This window comes from Acanthopagrus latus, chromosome 18 (genome assembly GCF_904848185.1).
Source record: "Acanthopagrus latus isolate v.2019 chromosome 18, fAcaLat1.1, whole genome shotgun sequence".
Lineage (NCBI taxonomy): Eukaryota > Metazoa > Chordata > Actinopteri > Spariformes > Sparidae > Acanthopagrus > Acanthopagrus latus.
This window is the reverse complement of record NC_051056.1, coordinates 6,774,664-6,799,482: the sequence shown is the minus strand read 5'-3', so window position 1 is coordinate 6,799,482 and position 24,819 is coordinate 6,774,664. Positions and strand designations below refer to the sequence as shown.

At 39.9% G+C, this 24,819-nt stretch overlaps 2 protein-coding genes across 5 annotated transcripts in view; both read left to right on the top strand.

Annotated features, from left to right (window-relative positions):
* The window catches only part of LOC119007296 (storkhead-box protein 2-like), a 61,786-nt gene extending 44,326 nt beyond the window's left edge, over positions 1-17,460 (top strand). For all 4 annotated transcript variants that reach the window (XM_037076860.1, XM_037076861.1, XM_037076862.1 and 1 more), the window contains 2 exons: positions 4,066-6,469; positions 9,848-17,460. In XM_037076860.1, the coding sequence (XP_036932755.1) occupies positions 4,066-6,469; positions 9,848-10,052 (2,609 nt within the window). In that variant the 3' untranslated portion in view covers positions 10,053-17,460. The remainder of the gene's footprint in view (positions 1-4,065; positions 6,470-9,847) is intronic.
* Positions 17,461-19,120: 1,660 nt separating this feature from the next.
* Positions 19,121-24,819, top strand: part of enpp6 (ectonucleotide pyrophosphatase/phosphodiesterase 6) — a 36,918-nt gene continuing 31,219 nt past the window's right edge. Inside the window, exon 1 of the mRNA XM_037077270.1 lies at positions 19,121-19,508. Coding sequence (XP_036933165.1) covers positions 19,247-19,508 — 262 coding nt within the window. The 5' untranslated portion in view covers positions 19,121-19,246. The remainder of the gene's footprint in view (positions 19,509-24,819) is intronic.

The following is a 24,819-nucleotide window of genomic DNA, read 5'->3' as shown; positions in this document are numbered from 1 at the left end:
CAGAGACTTACATGTCAGCCAAACATAACTGGAGTCCCCCTGCTTGCACAGAGATGCTGGTCTGGTTCTCATGTGTTCTCCTCCTTTTAAATTATGTCACCAACAAACAACAGTTTACAAATCTGTAGACTGTTGTTACACATAATTTTCCTACACAGACACAGGACTAAATTGATATATGATAATTTATTGTATATTTTTGTGATTAGGGCCGATCAAGTACTCAGTACAGATAATGTATGAGTGTGAATTTGTAGAATATGTCACAGACTAGAGTATACACACACAACAGGTGAAGGGAAGTATTTTTTTCCTGTGCATTTTTTCTCTTCCTCTCTTTTCCCCCCCTGCCGCTTTCTTGGTCTTTCAGCGATAACCCAGGAAAATCACTTAATCATATTTATTGATAATTATCAAAGGCAAACTCCATGTAAACAGATAGGGCAGGGAGGAGCCGAGCTGCAGCAACAATGCTGCCTATATGGACAAACACAGAAGTGAGCAGCAGCAGTTCAGAAACTCAGCCACCAGACACTGCACAAGCATCCAGTGTGGCCAGCCTGTTAGAGATGCGAGCATCCATCATGTAAGAGGCCATTCTACGATTATGTGAATCATGTGATTATGTGTATCAATGTGAAGTAGCAAGCTTGCTGCAGACCCCCAGAGCATTATCTTAAAAGAGATGCATGCATACATCATTTAGGATCATACTACCTAAATCAGTGCAGTCAATAGCCAGGTAACCACTTCAAATGCAGTGTTTTATCATCACAAATTGAGAATTATGTTGGTCTCTGTAAGTATCAGTATCAGCTTTTGTATATCTTTATTATCATTTTTGTTTTTTTCTGGGGCTAGTGTAGTGTTTGCACCAAACAAGAAAAAATAGGTTTGGGCAGAGCAACGGGGGGAGGCATCTGGGAGACCCTGCTTCAAAGTCTGTGTTGATTTACATATGCTCAATATGTAACTGTCTCATGGCAAACGCTGACAACCACTGGGCTTCCTGAGTAAAACATCCTACTTCAGTGTTCGTTTGATTACGATTGTAATGTGGACAGGCTAAGACTATGCACACAAGGCCTGTGGTATGACTTCTCACAGGACTTGTCTGGTCACTAACAGAAGGTTTATTTTAAGCAAAGAGACTATTTTCACAAAATACCAAAGTTTTACTCACAGAGATATGTTAATCTGCTGCCTGTTAATCAATGTAAAATGCTTTGAGCCCACTGTCTCACAAAATCATTCAAAGAAAAAATAACAACGTAATAACAGCTAACTTCTTTCCCTCTACACATAACTAAAAAAATGTGTACAAAAAGAACAATGACTATCAACTCAACTAGTGAAAATGCAACCAAGTGAACTTATTAACAAAAGATGCACAAGGCCAAATATAGTAGCTGGATTCAGACAATATCATCATATGTGTATTATTATCATAATGTCAATATTTTATTTTTTCCACACAGCTATTGTGACTATCACAAGTTGGGGGTAATTCAGTTCCACTGCAGTGGACATTATGCATCAATGGTTTTTTAAAAAAGTGATTTGGGAAAAATTGTTCAGCCCTTTCATTCTGAGTAAACCATACAGGTAAAAACAGTACTTTTAAATGAAATAAGTGATGTAGAAAATACTTTAACCAAATTTAAATATTATTTTTCTTGTACAGTCCACTCCAGTGAATGTTTTACACCAAAAGATATTTTGCGCCTACATTTATATATAATCTGAAGTGTATTTTATATGGCTGTTTGATGAAGCTATTCAAGTGTAAATTATATCATCATTGTTGAATAGAACATGCAATGCAAGGTGGAGTCTAAAAATAGGCAGAATATACCCTTTAACTGTATATTTGTATGTAAAGAATAAAATACCTTTATTGACAATGCACAGTGTACAATAACATTTATGTGCAACTCCTCAGTGGTCATAGGAATAAAACACCAGTACACAGCAAATTGATAGGTGACTCAGCACACAAACTATAAAATCAAGTGTGCTGGTAAAAAGTGTCAAAAATGAAAATTAGTATAAGAACAGTTTTGAATGATATATGAATAATAATGAAAAAATATATATAATATATGAGACTCAGAAGCATATTATTGTACTTAAACCAGATATATTAAACAAGATATATGATACAACAATATAATAACTCTAACCCTGCAGAGGGAAGAAGTGGTCTCTTGGGTCTGTTCTTAACATAATGAAACACTCTTAACATGTTATTAAAATGGTATTGAAGTATCGATAATTTTCAAGGTAGTGCATTAAATGTTGAAATTCAAGTATAGCTACAACACCATTGTGCAGTGGACAGTATCAGTCAGGATATGGAACAGATTGTCAGTTGTACTAGTCTCATTGATAGAGAAGTGCTGCTATAGAATGACCAGCTTCATTTTGTACCATATGGTTCAATAAGTATTACATTGTGTAAGTGTGAGAGTTCTGATATAAAGATTAATACCACTACACAGCTTGTTTCTTTCTACATCTCCTTACCTCCGTTTTGGCCTCCCATTTAGCAAGACGCAGAGGAAAAAGGATGGAAAATGCTGTGTGTGTGTGTGTGTGTGTGTGTGTGTGTGTGTGTGTGTGTGTGTGTGTGTGCGTGCGTGCGCGCGCGCGCGCAAGCATGCGTGCGGGCGGGCGCATGTGCAGTTACTCTGTCTGAGCGGTGTTGCATCATTCTGCCGAGGCTTAAAGGATGCTATGATGTAACTGGCAGTAACACCGCCAGACTGACAGATGGAAAGAGAGCATCAGATTATTAGAAGCAAGAAAAAGGGAAAGAGGTTAGTGGAGAGAGTAAAATGGAAGTGAGAGAAAGAAAATGGAAAAGAAGCAGAGAAAATAAATGAGAAAGATATGAAAAAATAATGGGAGGGGTGTAAGTAGAATGGCTATCTGGCATTTATTAACTGAATTTAATACACAATGTCCCCCATGTTCATAACCTCACTTGGTGATTCCCTTTATAGCTTCTTTTATTTTACTGGTAGTGGACAGTTATCTTTGGGATCTTTGATTTTCCACTTGCTATGAAAATAAAATAAAAAACTATGAAAATAAAATAAAGTTATTCCTTCTTTTTGCGTTGTACATTTATGCAGACAAATTATTTTTTAAATGCATCTACAGAGCTTGTATAAAGGTGAACCATATACCTACTTTCCTTAAATGTTTTTATTACGAATTAATAATTGACAAAAGTACTTTTTTCTTTATCTCTGTGTAATCTTTTACTGTTGATTCCAACAACAAGGTTTGTGAGCCAATAGTATAATAGCGCTGGTATCTCTGGTAGCTCTGACTTTCTGGGTTTGGTATTCTTAATGTCAATAAGCTAGAGGTAACGTTAGCTAGCTGAATGTTAAATTATGACTTTAAGGGCCACATTGATGGCAAAGTCAAATACCTTTAATTTCATGCCCATTGTCATACAACACATGCATGTATGAAATGGGTCTACTTAAATTGCTTACTGTATCACTTTATTTTGGTATATTCTGCTACTTTTTTACCTTTATGGTCCCCTCTACTGAAGCATGCGCATTATAGAGGTCCACTCATCAACATCAGAAAAAGAAGTGTGGGGTTTGGTTTAAATGTAACAGGCCATGACAAAATGTCTGCCAGTGGCATCTCCCAACTGGCCATCGTGAGGAACTTGTGTCATGGTCATGGTAATTCCAAGTGCTATATCATAGGGAACTGGACTTGTTTCAGTTTCTTGAGGACGTTTCACCTCTCATCCAAAAGGCTTCTTCAGTGTGGGTGTGTCCTTACAGAGTTCTTAAGGACATGTGTGAGGTCTTAGTTTCAGAGTCATCAGAGCCACTTGTAGGTTGTTGACTTAACTGGCCTTCATGTGGGTTGCTAGTGCTAGGTGAGCACAGGTATGAATGGTTGTTTAGCAGTCTGGGGAGGTTACTCAGTATTGCATTTTAGGTTAATGAGGCCATAATTTACAGATAATCTAATGTGGACCCGTGTGAAATGTCCCTGCTCTAACTACTTCTTTTCTCTGATTATACTTAGGTGTTCCCACACCAACGGAGGAGGTTCTGCACCATACATTAAGCATGCTGGTCCGTGAGCGGAAGATATACCCAACATCTGACGGATATTTCATTGTAACCCCTCAGACTTACTTCATCACTCCAAGTCTTATCCGAACCAGCTCTAAGTGGTACCACTTAGAAGAACGATCCGCTGACCGACACCAACAGCAGCAACATCAGAACCAACAGCAGCATCAGCAGACACAGTGCATCTCCCCTCTCTCTGGGACTATCACCCCGTCCACTTCTGGAGCTGTGCGAGATCGAACACACCCAAAATCCAGCCAAAACAACAGTGGGGGAGGCGGTGGGGATTCTTTTTATAATAGTCACCGTGGAGAGGATCTCCCCAGCCACCATACAACACTGCAGCGCCGATCCCCCAAAGACCACCGGGAGGCATATTCATTCCCACACTCTCCACAAACACCTCCTCAGCAAGCAGGAGGCAACACTGAAAAGAGTCGCAGCGCCCTCGGGTTCTCTTTCAAGACGGACACACTTACCAAGCACCGAGGAGGGGGCGGTGGGGGAGGAGGAGGAGGAGGAGGAGGAACTGGAGAGGTAGACAAACAAGCAAGTGGAGCAAGTGGCACAGGAGGTCGGAAATTTGGTTTGAAACTGTTCCGTCTGAGCTTTAAAAAGGACAAGACGAAGCAGCTGGCCACCTTCTCTGCACAGTTCCCCCCTGAGGAGTGGCCTCTCCGTGATGAGGACGCACCAAGCCAGCTGCCACGCCATGTAGAGATAGAGATCATCCGCAGAATTAACCCTGACCTCACCATTGAGAATCTCGCCCGGCACACAGCAGTCATGAAGCGTCTTGAAGAAGAGCGTGCCCAGAGGAGCAAAGCATCGTCAGCCAATCAGAGCTCTAGGAGCAGAAGAAGTGGGGGTAGACACAGGAAGCAGTCTCAGACCAAACTTAGTCGCTCACATAGCAAAACAAGGGTGTCCCGTGGTGAGCAAAGCGATGCTTCCCGTCTTGAGCTGGCTGACAGGGACTACAGAGCCTACTCATCATCACTGGCTCGGTCACCGAGAGAACATGCCATGGCCATGGAGCGACAGCGGGCCCGGCTACATCTGGCACACAGCAACCCCAATATCCTTGACTCCTCCCACTTGCCTGTGACCCCTGAGTGGGATGTATCCGGAGAGCTTGCCAAGCGGCGCACAGAAATGCCTTTTCCCGAGCCAAGCCATGGCCCATCAGCCCACCACTCCAAAGTCCACCGCTCACACTCCCACACCCAGGAGAGGAAGTCCAGGAATGAACGCAGTGATAAGGCCAAGGAACGTTCCAGATCCATGGACAATTCTAAAGGACCTCTTGGCGCTGGGTTGATTGGACCACCTGATTATTATGATGACCGCAGCCGTTACTATACTGATGATGGCACCCTGCGAACCAATCAGAGCTCTTCTCACTATTCACGTGCCACACCCCCTGCAGCTAAGCTGCCTGTGGATTCTCTGGGGTTGGATGATGGCAGGAGCTTAGAAAAGAGTAAGAACAGGGACAGCTTGCCAGCATACTCACCCAAACCCCTGTCCACCTCTGGCCCTCCTGATGATTACTTCCACTATACAGGATTCTCTGAAGCTGTTCTCACAGTAGCAAACCCACTAGGAACTCTGGGCAAAAGTAGCCACGATGGATTGAAACTAGGCAACAATGATAGGCAAACAGACAGACTGACACCCCATCCCCTGGAAAATAAGGAGGACTTCTCAAAAGTGGGACCTAAGGGTGGCAGCCTGCCTCCAATACCTCTCTCCACCCCTGACCTCCCCCTTCCTAATGGACGACCTCCCCACAGTGCCTCCTCAGGTCAGGAGAAACGTAAGGAGATATTTAGTAAGGACACACTTTTCAAACCTCCTCCAAGCCTCCCACTGTCTGGCTACAGCTCTCTGAGGAAACCCTCGGCCCTCGCCTCCAATACTTTGTCCTTTTCCTGTGATGCACTTGATTCCCAAGAGGCCTTTGATGCTCCAAAACCTCTGGTGGCCACACCACCTGCTCACCCACAGGGGCTTGAACCCATGACCACCCCTGCAGAGGCCTCCTTTGACTACTACAATGTCTCAGACGACGATGAACTTGAGGAGGGAGGAACTAAAGGTCGAGGAGAGGATGAGAAGGCTGGAGGAGGCATTGTTGGGATGGGAGGTGGTGGAGCAGGGACCATGCAGTGGCTATTGGAGAGAGAGAAGGAGAGGGATCTACAAAGACGGTTTGAAAGAACCCTCACTTTCCCTGGTGCTAAAGAGAACCTTCCAGAGCCCAGTCAGAACCAGCAGTCGGCCCACTCCGCTAGATTGGACAGTATGGATTCTAGCTCCGTCACTGTTGACAGTGGATTCAACTCACCACGGTGAGAGCTTGATTTCCTTTATTTTGGAACAAAACAGCATTATAGAAACAATGGCATTAATAAAATATAATATAATATAATATGAATAAAGTATACCCGAAAAAATAATTCCCAATTTATATTAATAAATGTATCATTTTAATATAAAATATAGAATTACTATGTACTATAAGGAACTCTTGCAATAAAGTAATCTACGACATCATCATAAGACAGCGTAGTATTTATTATTATTATTATTATTATTATTATTATTATTATTAATAATAATAATAATAATAATAATAATAATAATAATAATAATAATAATAATAATAATAATAATAGATTATTTATAGCAATAATAGAAAGTCCACTAAGACCTTCTTGCCCCATGGTAAATCTCAAGAGAAGCTCCTTTCAGCAACAACCACTGTAACAGGGAGAGTGGCAGAGATTCTAAGAGCTACCCACATATTATATACATTTCTGTCAGCTTCTTCTCATGCAGGAAGGTCAAGAGTTCCATGTTTGTCATGATATTATTTTTTTTGTGGTAAATGTGGAAAACTTTGCACGTCCACTGCAAATTCCTTGCTTCATTTCCATGCCAAAAACCCCAAAAAGTATGATATTGACTTTCTTATGATATGGTAGCCTAATAATCTTGAAATATGCTATGTCTGTGATTTTTCTATTTGAAGTATTTCCAGGTGTGCAGGGTGACAAGACACACTGACTGTTATGCTCAGGTGAAACATTTTTAGTGGAAATGATTGTCATTGCACTGTATAATTAAAAAGAATATATTTCTATCAGAAATTCCTCACGCAGTGGCAGATGATAAAAAAGATGCAATCAAAAGTGTGTTCACAAATGCTCTGTGTATCTTGGGAGGTAAGAGAGGCGTAACACATCATTAGCGATATAGTGCATGTCTTTGCTCTAATTCAGTGGACATCCCAACAGGTCTCCCAGCCCCCTACACTCATCTGACTACAGAACTTTGGCCCACATTTTGTCAGCATAAATCCAGACACATAGAGCTCAGACAGACCTGAAGAGTGAGAGCCACTGCAAGCGTTCTTTAAACTCTGATCAAACTGTCTAAACTTGGCAGTGCTGATAAATTATAAACCAATAATCTGTTACTATACTGTCTGTTTATCCCCTAGCATGCTGTTAAGAACAGTTTTAATGTAGTACTTAGCTAAAACAGAGAAAATGTGTGGACTGGAGGTCCCCACTCTTTTGTGTACTATGGAAAAGGAGTCTGAAAAACTCCAACCAAACTGTAAAACAGGGCAGTGATGAGCACACAGGAACCACCATCAATTTGTCTCCATTTGTCTTAGCTGTATTACCATATTGCTTGATACCTGCTGGGGTAAAACACAGCTCCCCTTCTCAGTTTTCTGTTATTTCCCAGTGGCTGGCATTGTTATGCTACATCACAAATTTCCCAGTAGCTGGCAGTCGGCTGCATCTGTATATATTTCCAAATTGACAAGTTTACTTTTGCAGTACAGCACCTATGTGTACAAAACCTTCACAATCTCTAGAAAAAAGAATCCTCCAAGGGTTTGATGTCCTGATGCTTTCTGCTTTGGTGCTGAATGTTAGTGAATTTGGTAAGACTGGCCAACTTTTAAACCCTATCTAATATTGTTAGATCAGAGGCAACTCATGTAGGTGTTACAGAAGTTTAGTGTGAGGTGGCTGCTCTGTAGGTGCACTTGATTGCACAGTAATTGTGTGGAGGACTGATTAAAAATTTGTATTTGGTATTTATGAAATAAAATAACAAAATGAAAGTAAGGTGATACTGAGAAGCAGTAAACAATGGACACAGTATTAAGTAATAACTGCTCAGGCCAAAAAATGTTTAAAGTAGGTTATATTCAATTTGCAGGATACTCCAGTATCCTCAAGTAAGGATCTCACTAGAAGGCAAAACAAAGCGAGACTAACAGACCACAAGCAAGATGGATACCTCCCTCCCTCCTCCAATTATCGTATTACCACTGCGAGTAATGGCATAATTGTTAAGTAGAGGCATACTTACATTGATTGTACTTAGAATGATTACATTTACAATGATTATTTACAAGATAAGCAGAACAGAACCACGTTTTGTCTGAAATGTGTCTGGTGTGCCAGGCATCATGGCATTGTTGACACATTTCAGTCTAAATTCATAATGACTTTAACCAAATTTCCAGAAAAATGTACAAATGCAAATACATGTATGGACAGTTGTGGCGGCAAATTAAATCGTTGTGGGTGCCATTAAACCAGAGAGGAAAAGGGCACAATAACATAATGTAATAAAAGCACCAGTCAAACCTCTATTACAAATTAAAACAACGTTTCAGAACTGTTAGTGTCGCATGTGAGTCTTTGACCTAGCATTCATGTGGGTCATAAGTGCTAGGTGGGTCAAGATGTTAATGGGTGTTAAGCTGTCTCGGGAGGAAACTCAGGACAGTATTCCAAGTGGTCACCTCCTCTGTTTGAAGACGTTAATTCCAATTTGACGTTTTCTAGACTAACATTAGCAACTCAGGCCTGCCAGTCTGCACTTATATTAGAGGAGTTTTACTGAGTACAGCAACTTCACTGCTGTTAACTAGTGAGCTACCGAGACAACAGCAAACACGTTGCAGTTGTTTTGTGCTGTGTTAAAAAGACTTTACATACCCTTGGTTTGAAGTGTGCCTCTGAGAAATCTCTGTTTTGAGGGCCATGCAGCCCCTTGGCTCACTCCACCCCTAGATGTGAATGAGAAAAATGGAGAGGTATGGATAATTGTTGTTTAGCCATTGTTTAAGTACTTAATACATGGGCTGTAGGGAAAGGAAAACTTTAACACTCCTGTTAAATCTTTTTTTATGAATCATGCTGACCAAAGCAAAATTAGGGTTCATATGTCATCAGTGCGGTTTATTGTTGAACATTTTCTATATAATATAGTTATTGGCACACTTGTCAGCATAGATTACAACTCAATAGGTTCGAGACTACCCTAAATACAAATGATTTAGAGACAAGCTTTGAGATGTGGAATGTAGAATGCAGCTTACTTCCAAAAAAGCTTACCTGCTGAAAAAAAAAAAATCAAATCAAATGGTATATATGGTGGGCTGACATTGAGAGAATATGATGGGTTTTTCAATGTACATGCATTGGCATAAACACTACTGACATTTTGTCATTATTATTAAGCCTAAAGTGAGTGTTTTATTTCAGCTGGTCATTAAAAACGTATTCTTCTAACCTTAACTCGATCAACAAAAAATTATCTTACTGGTCATGTGGTCATGTGTTTTCTCTTGTTTGTTTCAAGTACTTACTTTGGTGTTGGGGTTGTAAAACCTCTCATTGTGTGTCTCTCTTTAGAACAAGAGAGAGCCTGGCGTCGAACACCTCATCCATAGTGGAAAGTAACCGTCGACAGAACCTTGCGCTGAGCCCCGGCCATCTAGGCATAACATCTGGCAACGGCCCCCCCTTCTCCTTCCGCACCATCCCAGAACCTGCCAGCACCCAACCTGAGAAACTCCAGAAGCCTAGCGCCTGCCTTGCGTCAATCACCAGCGTCTAGAAGCAGATACAAGGGATGGGTGGAGCGCTGAGAGCCACTGGACAGAGGCCAGAAATAAAAGTCCCACCTCCAAGGACTGTTACATCTTAAGTCTGACAGACTGTCTAAATCAGTGGAGCTGCCACAGGTCCGCTGTGGAGCGATATCTGATAACACACAGACACACATGCAATCAGAGGATTTGTGACCACCAGGAAACTGATATATCTCTCTCTAGCTCTCGCTCTCTCTGTCTCACACACACACGCACACACACACACCAGGCCACTGGGCAGACTCTGACCATGTCATTCTACAGCCTCTAGTTTACACACAGCTGATGTGTTGTTTCACCTAAGTGGGTTCTAGTAGTGTGTATGTGTGTGTGCATGTGCGTGTGGGTGTGTGTGTATGTTCGGTGGGAGGTGGTGGGGCAGGTGTTTGGGTGTTTGTATAATCTGTAATCTCAGGTCATGTTATTTCCACTTCCATTCCAGCTGCTCCAGATGAGTGCATCTCCCTCTAGTGAAGACTCCTGGTGTTGCACACTGACGAGACACATCTCTGCTGCCTACTATTACTGAATTTGTTAGCTCTTCGTTAAATTTATCACCTGCAGAAACCCTGTTAGGTGCAGTGCCACAGCAAGTCACATGAAAATAATTTTCTTGACTCTATTCCATTAACAATGTGAGGTGGTTTGTCAAATCAGTAACCTCTAACAAGGACTGCTTTTACTAACACCCACTGTAGAATAAAGCTAAGCAGTTCATGCCATGATTCTCATCTAAACTGCCTGAACACTGTTGCCAGTTTTTAACCAGCTTGTAAGTGTCCTGTCCAACTGTTGTCACATATATTAACAGCCTATGGTGTAGCTCCAGGAATGAGATTTTTGATTGCAAACCGTTGACACTTAAGTACAGACAGATTTGCTCCAGTTTTTTTCCCTTTTGTTATGTGACCCCTGATTGCCCATGGGATGTAGCTGTGTTGTGTTTCAGCTCAAATCCTCTGCCATTCCAGCCAGTGTGCCAGTGTCCAATGGACAGATGCTCTTTTCTCCATTCCACTTTCGTAAAAAGGCCAGGTGTGTTTTTCCCAAAAAGTAAAGTTTATTAAAGACTGAGGATTAGAAATGATCTGTACAGCACAGAGACAGACTGAGTGGTAATAAAACATAGCAACGCATTTGAAATAAACAAAAAATAAAACATTGAAGAAATCTGAGAGGTGACATTTGAAAAGCTAAATGCAGTATTTACATTACAATACAAGTAAGTGTTTGCACAGTATACAACTGCCAATATGTATTGATGGCTAACATAAAATTCAATGGCATGCTCCATTCTGTTACTGTCTTTGTTTTAAAATACTGTACATTTAGCAAAACTAGTATTCTTGTTCATAGAGTCACTTCACAGTGGTGTTCCCGTTGCAGGGCCTGTGTCCACGTAGCGTTGTTTTTTGGGGGCCAGCATCTTTTTTTAATCGTTTCCAATGAAGATGCAGTGCATTTTATTGAGGTCCTGCCAGTGAGGTCACAGATTGCAACAGCTGCCATTCCGGCATGCAGAACACGTTTTTGTCAGTTCTGCTACGACGTAAATGTATTAATACTAACTGCTGATCATGCTACTTGGTCACAGCACTAAACCCACAGTTACACGTCATCTTATTCCTTTTACAAAGTATCACTGATACTTGGTGGTGATCATGTTGTAAAGGATGTCTTTTGGGTTAAGGGACCTGTGGCCCTGTGCTGCAAGTCATCCCCACTTTCTGTCATCCTGAATAAAAGGCCCAAATCAAGTAAATAAATTGTCTTACATAGCTTTAAAAGATGACTGTACAGATGTAGATAAAGCATTTAGATTCATAAAAGTAAGTCAGAAAATGTAGGCTTATCATGAAGATAATTAGATCCTCATTCAAGCATGATCATACTACAGCACAATGTCACCATGTTCCACCATGATCTGTAAGCCACGCTCTCTAGAAATTAATTGTGAGGCCTCCTTTATTATTACATATTTTTTTTGTATCAGGACGAGCTGTGGTTACATGTGGACCAATGTGCACATGAACACCTGAGCAGGAATTGCATAGCATCACAGTCATGTACTTCCCTTTTCCTTGTACTGTTTTTCTCTAGCTCTTTAGAGCTCAGGTGAGACCTTAGGTGGTCAGAGGGTTGTACATCAAGTGTTTCCTTTTCATTGCTGTTGCTGCTGTGACATCTGAATTTTCCTCTTGAGATTAATGAAGTCTTCTCTTCTCTTCTCTTCTCTTCTCTTCTCTTCTCTTCTCTTCTCTTCTCTTCTCTTCTCTTCTCTTCTCTTCAGCATTGCACTGAACACTAGATTGCATAATCACAGCAGGACCTCAATAAACACATAAACTAAAAAAAAAATTTATTTGTTTTTATGTGGACAGATGTCACCGTTTGTTGCTTGGATTCCTTTTGCGGTTGAAGTGATAGGAGGCTGGGGAGAGATTGGATAGCGATAAATAGAACATGTGGGGAAAATAATCAAAGCACCATCATTCTATTAAACACACAAATGCGTCAACTGAGTCAAAAATGTGAGAGATTGGACTGCTTGAATGGCAGAGCTGCATCCAATATAGAGCGGTCGTGGTCACATCCCTGTTGAGCTTCACAACTCTGTTGTAAAAAACAAAAAACAAACAAAAAAAAGATTTGATGACTTCTAAGAGTTATTCAATTTAAACCAGCAAAAAACACTGATTTGATTACAGTTCAATTTAAGTTTGGACGTCAGAGAAAGTACATTCTGCAGCATGTTTAAGGCCTGACCAGAGTGCACGAGGGCACATTTGTTGGGAGCAGCTGTATTGGCACTTGGGGTGGCTGAGTGTCGAACAAGGAAAATAAGATGCGATTCTAGCAAAAACTCATCCAAACCAGTATTACACACAAGCAGGGATGTCACTTTATTTTTTTATTTCAGTAGTTCTTTATTCATATACAACTTTAACATTAATTTACCTTTCTACCAAGTTCATGACTACTTTATTTTTTCTTTCAACTGTCTGAATCCAGTCCTCAAGTCACTCTCACTCCTGGTGCTAAGATGTATTATGGTCAGTGAGGCCATGCTAATAGTAATAATAAAAAGAGTGAAAATATATTTGGAATACAGTATTAAATGGCTGCTTACACGTTGTATTATAGGTTATGTGTCACCTGCATAGTAATTTGCTATTTTAATCCCTTCTATGAAGCATTTGGATGAACAGGACTGGGATTACACAGTGACTGAACCTATTGACGGGGTGACCACTGACTATGGCACAGATATGAAATACTTACATTTGAATTGTGTTGTTTAATTATAATCCAGACCTGAGCTGACCTGGATTTAATGATCTCAAAATGCCTGCAGTCCTATAGATCCTGTCCTCCTATAGGCTCAGGGAGCTGTCAGTCATCCCAGTGTTGTTGTCCCACAAGGCTCCTTTACAACTACCTCCACAGCAGCAAAAACACAGTCCATCCTTTCTACTATCACACTGTCATCAGCCTCTAGCCTGTGAATGTCTATACACACACAAATGCATAGACACACGTATATACACTAACACACTACACATCCAGGTGCTGGACTCCCTGATTTTTCCCTTTCTTCGCTTACAACGGTTCTTTCAGTGGTACACACTTTAAGTGTGTTCATGCTTTCCACACAAAGGCAGGGGGATAAGTCTGCCAGCTTAGCCTCTTCTTGGCTAAATTAATGTCGACATCAGAAATGATTGTTGTTGCTTGATCCAGCGAGCACTTCATTTGAATCTTACTGACCCTTTAAGTGTGCCTCAGTAACAGATGCAAGTAGAGCTGCTTTTGGTTAATGAATGGTGTATATAAGGACATTTGTCATTCTCACTTTCAGTTAACTGATGTTTTTTTAACAAAAAAAATATTTCCATACATTTCTCTCAATGTGGGATGTTCAGTTCCCTTGCCTTGCAGTCCTTGTCACAGCTAACTGTACTGTTGGTCTGGGCAACAGTACTGGCACCACGACTCACCAGTAGGAGTCACAAGTGTGCTCACAGGGACAACAACCCTTACTTGACCTCTTACTTGCAAATACATTGGGCTCTTGTGTCACTTCCTGTTTCTGACCGACACAGTTGTCATTTTTCCACCCAGTGCCCATCCATGCTGTGTAAGTAGCAAATGTATGTGCACCTATTTGTGGGACTATCTTAAAATTAAGTGTGGTCAGGTGTACACCCTTGGGTGCATTGCTATGCTGAGGGAGCAGAAAGCATTGACCAACAAAAATGTCTACAGTCATACAGTATTCTTCCTGCTATTTAAAGGGCACATTATTCAGATAGTAAGATATGCCTACATATCTGGGTTCACAACTGGTGAACACTTACTTCAGCAATTAAAAAGGCTGCTTTCAATAATTTTTAATATTTCCGTGCATGCAGTAATGTCACTGCAGCAAATGCTGCGGCACATTTAAGCAGCAAAACGATAAACATTAGTTATAAACTTGACAGGGCAGATGAAACTCTCCAGAGAAAAAGGACTATATTTATAATTATTTTTTATTTTCTGAAATAAGTATCTGTAGACAGCTCTGATGGGGCTCAGGATTTACCAGGAGGATGGCTGCTTTACTCCAAACAATATCCCTGTGGGAAGTTTAGCTTCTGTGCCTCATCCATAAATGCGCGCTCTAACTCTCTTAATGGAGAGACACACTTGTCCTCTCTGCTGCTGTAGAACTGCTACAGGAAATCAATATGTTCTTCATTAAAGACTATTTCAACCAACTGCCTCCCATCCACTCTTAGTCAGAATGGTATTTTTTGACCCATCCCGCCTGATCCATGCATCACATTTACACATCGGGATGGCAATATTAGTTTTATTCTCTTACATTCAAATAGAGCTGGTGTGAGGTCCACCAGCCAAAGACCACATCCCTGACTACTAGTGAATACGAGTGCTGTTGTTTAAATTGCATTGCATAAAATTTAAAAAGCTGCTCCCTGGCACAACATGCAGGAATGAGAGATAAAATGCTGAGTTGTTCAGTTTATGTTATAAGCATAACCACATGTACTACTAATTAAGTCTAAATACAATCCCTTTTTTGCGTTACCCTTTAGTTTAAACCCAGATTATCCACTGTTTAACAAGCAAAAGGGAGTTAAATGCACTTGAGCCATACGCCATAGATTATTTAAATAGGGCCCTGTGTTTTTTGGAATGCACAACCAAACCAGGAGTAGATTTTCTTTTCCCTTACGGTTAATTTTTCATTCCACTACTGTATTCAGTTCTGCTCTGCATCTTGCCACTTACCGTACGAGGAAGCTGGATTGGTGCGATCACATGGTCATGTGATGTTGCAAATCCACACACAGTGGTTGATGTGAACAGTGTCTAGATGGGAACTACTGCCAGCTGTGGGCATGGCTTAGATGTGACAAGTGACAAGAACAATTTGAGAACAATAATGGAACCTCCTTGAGGTTAGCTTAGATGCTGCAAACATTAGTTTATTAAGAACTGGATAGTATGTTTAAATCAAAAAGAACATAGAACGGCACCAAAGGCATTTTCTAAATTGGAAAAAAAAGTTTGCTCTCATCTCTTGACTGGCTTTGGTAACTTTGATATAAAATCTGGCAATGCTGCCAGCTATGCTCTCCTACTCTTGATCTGATTTGCTGAAGTTAGCCTATGATTGATTGTGACTGACAGATGGTTTGTCCAATCATCTGCAAGAGTTGAAAGTGCCTGTCCTCTTCGAACAGTTTCTAGCAGCGCCTTTCTAGTTGGTTCTGTGACAAACCATCTGGCGTATCCAGTTATCTTGCTACTACACAAGGGTCCACATTATTTGTTACCACCACAATCAAAGGTTCAGTGTGCTTCAAACTATGAATACAGAGGCTTTAACTTCTTCTCCCTCTAAACAAGGTTAATGGTTTATATTCTATCCCTTTTTATTGATTTGTCTGTTTTACTGTTTGTGATTCTGATCTCTTTTCTACCACTGGGATAGTTCTTGGGTTATAGTCCCTAGAATGTGCTAAGGACTAAAATCCAAGTCTTATTTAAACTTGGGGGTGGTGCCAATAAGTCTGATTCTAGTTTCTTTTCTTGGAGTAATCAAGGATTGTAGCCATTAGTCTACATTGTCAGAGGGGGTATCATAGTACTTGTCAATGCACTAACCCAATAATAGGCTTCAAATTCCTTACAAAGCACACAACAGTAGGCTTTAAGTCTTACTTTATCATTACAAGAGGGTTCCAGACCCAACAATCTCTACAAATGTTTGTAGTGCCAGTTCTACCCATGAACTTTGTTTTTATCCCCTATTCTATGACCATAGATAGACATGCAGACAAGCATAAATCCAGATTATGTTGCTGTTGCATCTTTATCATTTAGGGGTTCCTTGTCCCTACAAATACAGAAGGTTAACTTTCTTTTGTACCACTAGTCTTGGGTTAACCACTACAGTTCAGTTTCTGTCCCTACAGTGTAATACAGGGCTGCAACTAAGTACTATTTTGATCTCTGAAACATTTTTCTATAATTTTCTCAATTCATCAGTTAGTTGTTTTGTGTATAGGATGTCAGGAAATTGTGAAAAATGTTGATTGGCGTTTCCCGAAACCCGAGATGACATCCTTAAATATCTTGTTTTGTCCACAACCCAAAGATATTCAGTTCCATCATCAAGAAGTAAAGTAACTAGAAACTGTTAACATCGAAGAAGTTGGAATTAGATATTCAGATGTTTTTCTCTCGTAAAAATTACTCAAACCAATTAATTGATTATAAAGTAGTTGCAGATTATTTTAATAGACACCTACTCAAAATATTGCTGTTGTTAAATCTCTGTTCTACCATAGTTTAGGGTTTTTACTCCTGTTCCACTGACAGTGGACTTCTTCTCTCTGTTCCACTAATAAAGAAGGGATGTAGTCCCCTGCCTGATGGAGGTCATGGGTTCCATTCTTCACGTCTGATTGCACTGCCCCCACCCCAATCCTCCCTGCTAGTGTCTGGCCCAGTGGCCCTCCTTCAACACCTATGCCCCTCCAGCCACAGTCCTGTAACTTTCCATCCCTTTTGCTACACTGACAGTCCATGAAATGTCTTCCCTTAACATCGGTGGTGGTTTATAAAAATGGAGGTTAAACAATAACTTTGTTTCTAATAGTGACGACATGTCATACCTGTAAATGATGTTTATCTGTCATGCCTAGTCAAATAATTTAAACAATAAAAAGAGGGATTTTTTAAATGTCTAAATATCTGAAAGTCCCTTTGGTGTGTAGTATGGTGTTACTGTTGTTGTAGTGTATGTGATACCCTATAGGGATTGTGCTACTTTTTAAGATAATAAAAAACAATGTTTGGTTACACCACTGTTGTGTGATTTAATGTGTTTAATGTTACAGCCTTATGTGGAAGAAACACTGTAGGTTCTTACCATCCTCACCTCTATGTGGGTACTCCTGACACTGAGTTTTGGATAAAGTGCCTCCACGCTGGAAATTAAAAAATGCCTCAACATGGGCATGTCTGAGGAGGCCACACCACAAGCATACACACTGACATACTATATCAGCTAGATTTTCAAGGTTTTTTAAGGTAAATATATATTAATATGGAAATGGAAATGAAATAACAAAATACTCTGTAAATGCTGTAAATGTACATACCCTATGTAATTGTGAATACACATATAATTTCCATTTTTTATTAGTTTTTTTTTTTTTACGCAAAAGATGTATTTAAATATGTTCAGCCATAATTTCCCAAATCTATGCTTTTAATTTAATAGAATTGTTCAACAACAATTTAATACTGAAAAACATGTTTCAAAAAATGTAAAATTAATGAACATTTCTAGAAAAAGCAGTGTTTGTTCTGTAGTTTAACAAACTTTGTTTATTTATTTAAACATTTAATACATGTGTTCTCATCACTGTAAAACTGTATATTAGCATTGATTAACTGTCGAAAGGTTTAGACCATTAGAAACATTCATAAACATTGACAAAAACATTGAATTCAGGTTTATATCACGTTCATTATCATATTAGCATTGATTAAATGTCAGAATAAGATTTTTTTTAACTGACTGTACACTGTAACAAATTGCTGTATATTTACAGAGGATTTACAACAGTATCCTACTGTATTATATATAATGGATGCAGGTGCATATAGTATTATATTCATGTGAAAGTTGTGACAAACAACCTAAATTTACTAAAAGAGCTTCAATTTTCCACAACTTTCTCACACAGACCACATTTTGTCGGCTTTCACAGCGACACTAAACACGTTTGTTGTGTTGTTATTTTATAAAACAGATATACTATTGCTCTTTATACCACAAGGGGGCACTGTTGTATAAGACAGGTCATAGTTTACACGCTGCACGGAGAGGTCAGAGTGCAACAAGGAGGCGACTATGTACAATACAACGCTTCCACTAAGAACAATGTTACAGTATAAGTTGTTGACGTAAATGGCACTTGTTCATGATTCCAGCGTCCCGTCATTGTTGAGTTAACACCACAACGTTCGCTTCATTCAATCATTTGAGCCAGAGTGCCACTGCGTCTTACTTACTATCTCCCGAGTGCGGATTATTATCTCGCACACACCACTTGCTATCTCGCTATGGCTCTATCTGCGACTTACTATCTCGCACGTGCCGCGAGATAGTAAATAGCACTAGCGAGATAATAAGTCGCACTCGCAAGATTAATAATAATAATAATAATAATAATAATAATAATAATAATAATAATAATAATAATAAAATCCTATCCATGTCACCTCCAGGGCTCCGTAGAAATGCCAGGTTGAGATACAAATAATGCTACAATGTGTCACAATAATGTTGACACTAAAATCAGGTCTCTCCTCATTGACCTCACCCTTTTTTTTCTTTTATTCTCTTTTTTTTTCTTTCTTTCTTTCTTTTTTTTTTTTTTTGCTAATACATTACTAGTGCGATTATGGTCCATTTGGCCTTCCGTACAATTGCACCCAGACTGGGTTAGGTAACCCAACCCACAATGGTGTGAAGTACGGGAACAGTGTTTGCTGAATAGCCTGCTGCATTTTCCCACTTCACACCACATGTTCGGTTCTCCACGCTGTGATCCTAAGCAGGAAAGCACAGATCGGCATGGTCATGTCCCCAAGACGGACACCCATGTGCCCCCTCCGACTCTTCCCTTCACTGCTACTGCTGTTAGGAGCGGGCCGGCTGAGTCTCGCAGCCCGGCCGCTGCTTGTGTTCCTGATTGATGGATTCCGCTACGATTACATCGACGACCTGCTTGTGTTACCCGGATTCCGTGAGCTCGTGAACAATGGTGTGAAGGTTGACTACATGACGCCGGACTTCCCGAGTTTATCATATCCCAACTACTACTCCTTAATGACAGGTAATCTCTCCGTCCATGCATCCACCCATCCCTAACCTACCTAACTGCCTTCAGTTGACTACATGTTTAGTTAGGCAGTCAATATATCATACAGATATCCAATGTTATTTATTACGAGAACAAAGTTGGGGACGATAATTGTTTTATCGTGATTTACTATGAGTTGGCTGCCTGATAGAATGCTGTACTAACTAGATGTTTATTCAACTTCTTGTAGAGCAGTTTAATCTACAGTAACGTGTAAGATCCGCACGACTGTCCTGTGAGAGCACGCATCTCTTCAAAGCCAAATGTCTAGTGTTAGAAATACAGCCTGGTTGTAGCTTTCTGAGGACGCGATTTAATCCATGTGTGAAACACGGAACTCTGACAAGTATTAAGTAATGTTATCAGATATTATAGTGGACGAGAAATATCATTTGCATCGAGATCAATACATGAGTAAATGTACTTGTACTGGCACACCATGATAGAGAAAACAGCCATATTACGTAACACTACAGCCTACAGTAAGATACAGATCCTTTTTGGAAAATGTTTTCCATTACTCATTTTTATGTTTTGTAGCTCACAGACATTGGTGGAGTAATTAAATAATAATAACACAATTGGTATGCTATAGATATAGCAGATATATATTCTTGGCCTTTCTTCCTCCATCTACTTTTTCCTCTTCTGCCTATCCAGTGTTTCTCCTCTTTTTCCTTTCCAGCCTATCCTGGTTTACAAAGACGTGTCGTGAACTCAATCTCGGACAGGCCTCCAAAAATGGGGACTGTCCCCAGAGAACGGGAACGTCTGTTCACCCGTATCTATTCAGATGTCCGTCTGTCTGTCACGTGGGAACAAAGTCTTTAGTTCCACAGATTTCAACAACTCAAATATTTCTGTGTGGAACTGATACTACTTCACAAAATATATTCATGAAGTTTGGTTCAATGATGAACTAAGATCAAAGGTGCTGGGAGAAAAATCTACATACAGCAATTCTAATATTTAGTTAAATGTCCCTTAGCCATTATCACCTCAATTTGCAGAGACCCATCATTTCCCTTTTGACATGAGTTTCGGATTACTGTCATTTTGGAAGACCCAACTGCACCAAGACCCAATCATCTGGCTGATGATTTTAGGTTTTCCTGAAGAATTTGGAGATAATCCTCCGTCTTCATTATTTCATTAATTCCTTTAGAGCACCAGATCCACTAAGCGCAAAACAGCCCCACAGCATAATACTACCACCACCAGGTATAATGTTCTCGGGGTGAGAGGCCTCAACTTCTCACCTCTAAATGTATTGCTGGTCATTGTGGTCCAGTAGTCAACTTACATAGCAGCTCAGATGCCAGAAAACATCTTGGCAGTGAGCATTTCTGCAGACACATATCTGTGGTTGAAACTTTGTATTTCTTCAGCTTTTCAATTGTAATCTTGTGACAGTGCTGTGTTTATGGTCTGGTTAGGCCTTTACAAAGAACACGTGGTAGAGAAACATCATGTTTACACTTAAGATACCTGGTTTCTGTTTTTCATTTGTATTTAATGTCGATTATATATTTAATTGAGAAGTTAACATTATTTAGTCATTTCAAAGTGTTGTATGTGTTGCTGCAAAATCACTCCTCTGTTTATTCATACTAGTCAGTGTAAATAGTATAATATATTTAGTGCAGCTAATCTTTCACTGGTTCCCTTCCTCTAGACTTTATAGAGTCAGCGAGGTGAGAAATAACACTGTAATTAACTGCAATACAGCCAGAGCAGATGAAGAAATACACAGCTGATGATATTTGATATTGTGAAAAATACCGCTTATGATGGCGATAACTGTGATATTCGACAATGTCCAATTTTGGTCTAAGCCTACAGCTGCTGATGCTGCAGCGACTTTCTGCTGTCATAGTTGATTGCTTCTATTTGAAGGTGCATAAAAACAATCAGCTTTACTCCAACGTATAAAGGACTTTCACAAACTTGCTGGTGCAACACAGTCATGTAACTGAAAATAACAAAATCATTGAAAAAAATCAATTTAATAATCACTTCAGTAACCAGAGAGGTCAAAAAACCTTCCTCAGAGAAGATAATTCCAGTGTGTCGACACTTACATGTAACTGTTGTTATTGCACATGCAAATGCAATAGTGTATCTTAGCCACATCACATTCAACATCCTGATGAAATGCTTCATGTCAGCTGGATAAATGTTGAAACATCAGTGCATTAGGGATTCCACTTAATAATACACCTGAATCAAAGTATTTAGATATGTATATGTTTAGGGTACCTTACTTTTTGAGTCACAAAGTCACCTCATACACTGGGTAGCATGTATGAAAACAGTCCACCTCAAAAGATAGTGCTGCCCCCTCTGTTTCCAATACACAGGCTCTTGGGTTTACTGAAGTCCACAGCTGTCCATGGAATGTGAAAAGTATGTTAAAAGCCTTTTTCAGATGCTGCCTGACACTGCGGGGACAGGAACAGCACATGTTGTCAAGATAGAATTGGAACAGCTTGTACTTTGTTGTAAGCTTATAGATGCGTGTATATGTGTGTGTGAGAGTGTGAGAGATCCTGCTCACTAAAACCTAAAAGGTAACACAAAGACATCTCGTGAAATAGACAAACTGATAAATGTTGCACCAAGACATGTCAGGTGAAGTTTGCGAGTGTAATTGAGTAGGCCCAGAGCAAATACAAGTGACCCTTCCCAAGCCCTGTGGTCCAATAACAGCTGAGCAAGCTTAGATCATGCATGTACCTCACTCAACGTTCCCGTTTATTGTATAACTTACACTGCATGTGCTGTGTGCTGGGTTTGTCTATTGGTTAGACCCAGAGGTACTTGTATGAGTCCACCCTCTCCACCTCCGCCCCCTGGATGTTGACGGGGGCTGGGGGCCTCCTGTTCCTCCAGTAGTCCACCACCACCTTTTGGTGGTTGTTGTTGCGCCATGTGACAAAGCTCTCTATCAGTCCTCTGTGCTCCTTTTTACCGTCATTGCTGATGTATCCAACTATGGAGGAGTTGCCCGAGATTCTGCATTATCCTCGCAAAGAAGGTTCGCCTTCATGCTGCCTGTGTTTGTTCACACTGAACCAAGCAGTGACAGCATAAAGCACATGTAGCCATTCCAGTGTGTCATTTCATACAGCATGCAGGTGTTGCAGAACCAAAAGAGGCATGACGGAACACATCATAACGTTGTGATCCGTGTTTTTTTTCCAAGTGTTTATCCCCGATTTTCACGTATCATGTATACACCCATTGTTTATAATCATATCGATGCTGCTACACAGTGTTAATATATGATGATCTTGCAGAATATAATGCGTTGCTGTAGATTAAACTAGCCAGCAGTATATAAAGAGGTAAAATTAACTCAAACCTCTAACAATTAATCCAAAAGCCTCTGACATAGGGATGTTTGATATTGGCTTTTCTGCCGGTATCTGATATTCCGACTTTATCCAACTATTAATTTCCAGTACTGTTATCACCCGATTCCGATGTATGCAGGCTTTTCACACCAAAACTGTTAGATAACAACGTAACATATCTATTATTGTGGAATTAATACATCTTGTTGGAGCTTTATAACAGGCATTTTGAGTTACTTTTGTATGTCCTCAAGTTTACCTCAGCGTTTTCTCCTTTGCTGTTACTTTTCCTGTAGCATTTGTTTACATGTTAAGTGCATTACAAATTAAATGTATTATTATTATTAAGCTTGTGGTGATTGCTTGAAGTGGCCTACCAGTCACCTGTGCACAGCCAGAGCATCTGAAATGCTGCGGTGAGACAGGGCTCCTCAGTTCACTGCAAGCTGCAAGGTATGCACCATGCAGGGTAAACTTAACACACCAAACTCCACCGCAGCTTTAGCCATGTTACGCTCATTGTCTCTCACCACTATGTGCACTTTTACCTTGGGGATATCCAATTTCTCAGATTCTACTGACAAAATTATAAATGGACCGCCTTGTCCATTTAAATCCGATGAGTTTAATTTTAGACGCAATCTGTGGTTAATGCCAGTGCTGAGTCATAAAAGGAAGGAAGGATGTTCTTGAAAAATAACTTACATGGAGAAATGTTAACTAACTAAACGATTGAGGGTCCATTGCTCCTAATCAGCACCTGCAGTTGAAACTAGCTGCTGGTGTTGCACAATTATAACAATTTATGTACAGGAAAACTGTTACTGTTCATTAAATAATAGATGTAATTTGATTAGCAACATATGACAGCCCAAAGTAGGAAAAATAGATGAATATTAATTTAATACAGATCATCAGATCTTTTGCTGGATTTTAAAGTACACAGAAATAAAATAGTGACTTACAGAGCTACTTGCTAAAGTAACGTCTCTTACCTTTATCCCCTTGGACAGTGTGTGGTTTGGTTTGCTGTAAATTAGGCTGCTGCACTTATTTTTAAAAATACAGCGACAAGGAAAGATGCATTCGTACTGATTTTCCTTGTTAGATCCATGAGCTGTACAAGCTATATAACCATATGATATGTTGGTAAATATCGTCACAGTCCCACAGCGGTAACAAGGCAGTTTTGTTATCACATTATCAACCAATTCAATATATTGTTACATCCCTATTAATGTACTATGACCGTTCAAATCAGTCATTGTTATCTGTGCTGCTTCTGTTGTTACTTCGTTACCTAGTGAGATGTGTAGCTCCTCTGGTGTCTTTCATATTGAAGCATTGTTAAACTAACTCTTCTGCAGTTAAGTAAGTTAATCATCAACATGATGTCTGTAAAAGGGTGGAACGTGATCTTGCAAAGTTTGAAATGATTTACATTTCATGTAAATAATTCTCCTTGGATGTACTGGCTATCTTCAATAATGATTATTTAGAAACATCCCACATGGAGATCTTATGACAATCTATGAAGGCAGGAATGGATTTGATCTAATGTATGTTGTAGGATCTAAAATGCGTTTTTTTATGTTGAAGTAATATAAGTTCATAAGAAGGAATGAGGATAAAAATATTTACATTGTTTACAGTTTATACATGTAATATGCAATAAGTAAATGTTTGGGTAATTTCAATATTTATTAAGAGTTAACACCTTGAAAGTGTATTTGTGGTACTTTATAGTGGACAGCTGTATTTTTGTTTGTGCAGACTGGACCTTTAATTTGTCACTCTCTCGTGTGTTTTTTGGGTAGATGACGTGAATTTTGTGGTCAGTCAGGACAAGCGGGGAGTGGAGCCATATAGTTTTGGCCTTTCTTATTATTGCTCTCGTGCTTTCACTTTCTTCACGCGTATCAGACGCA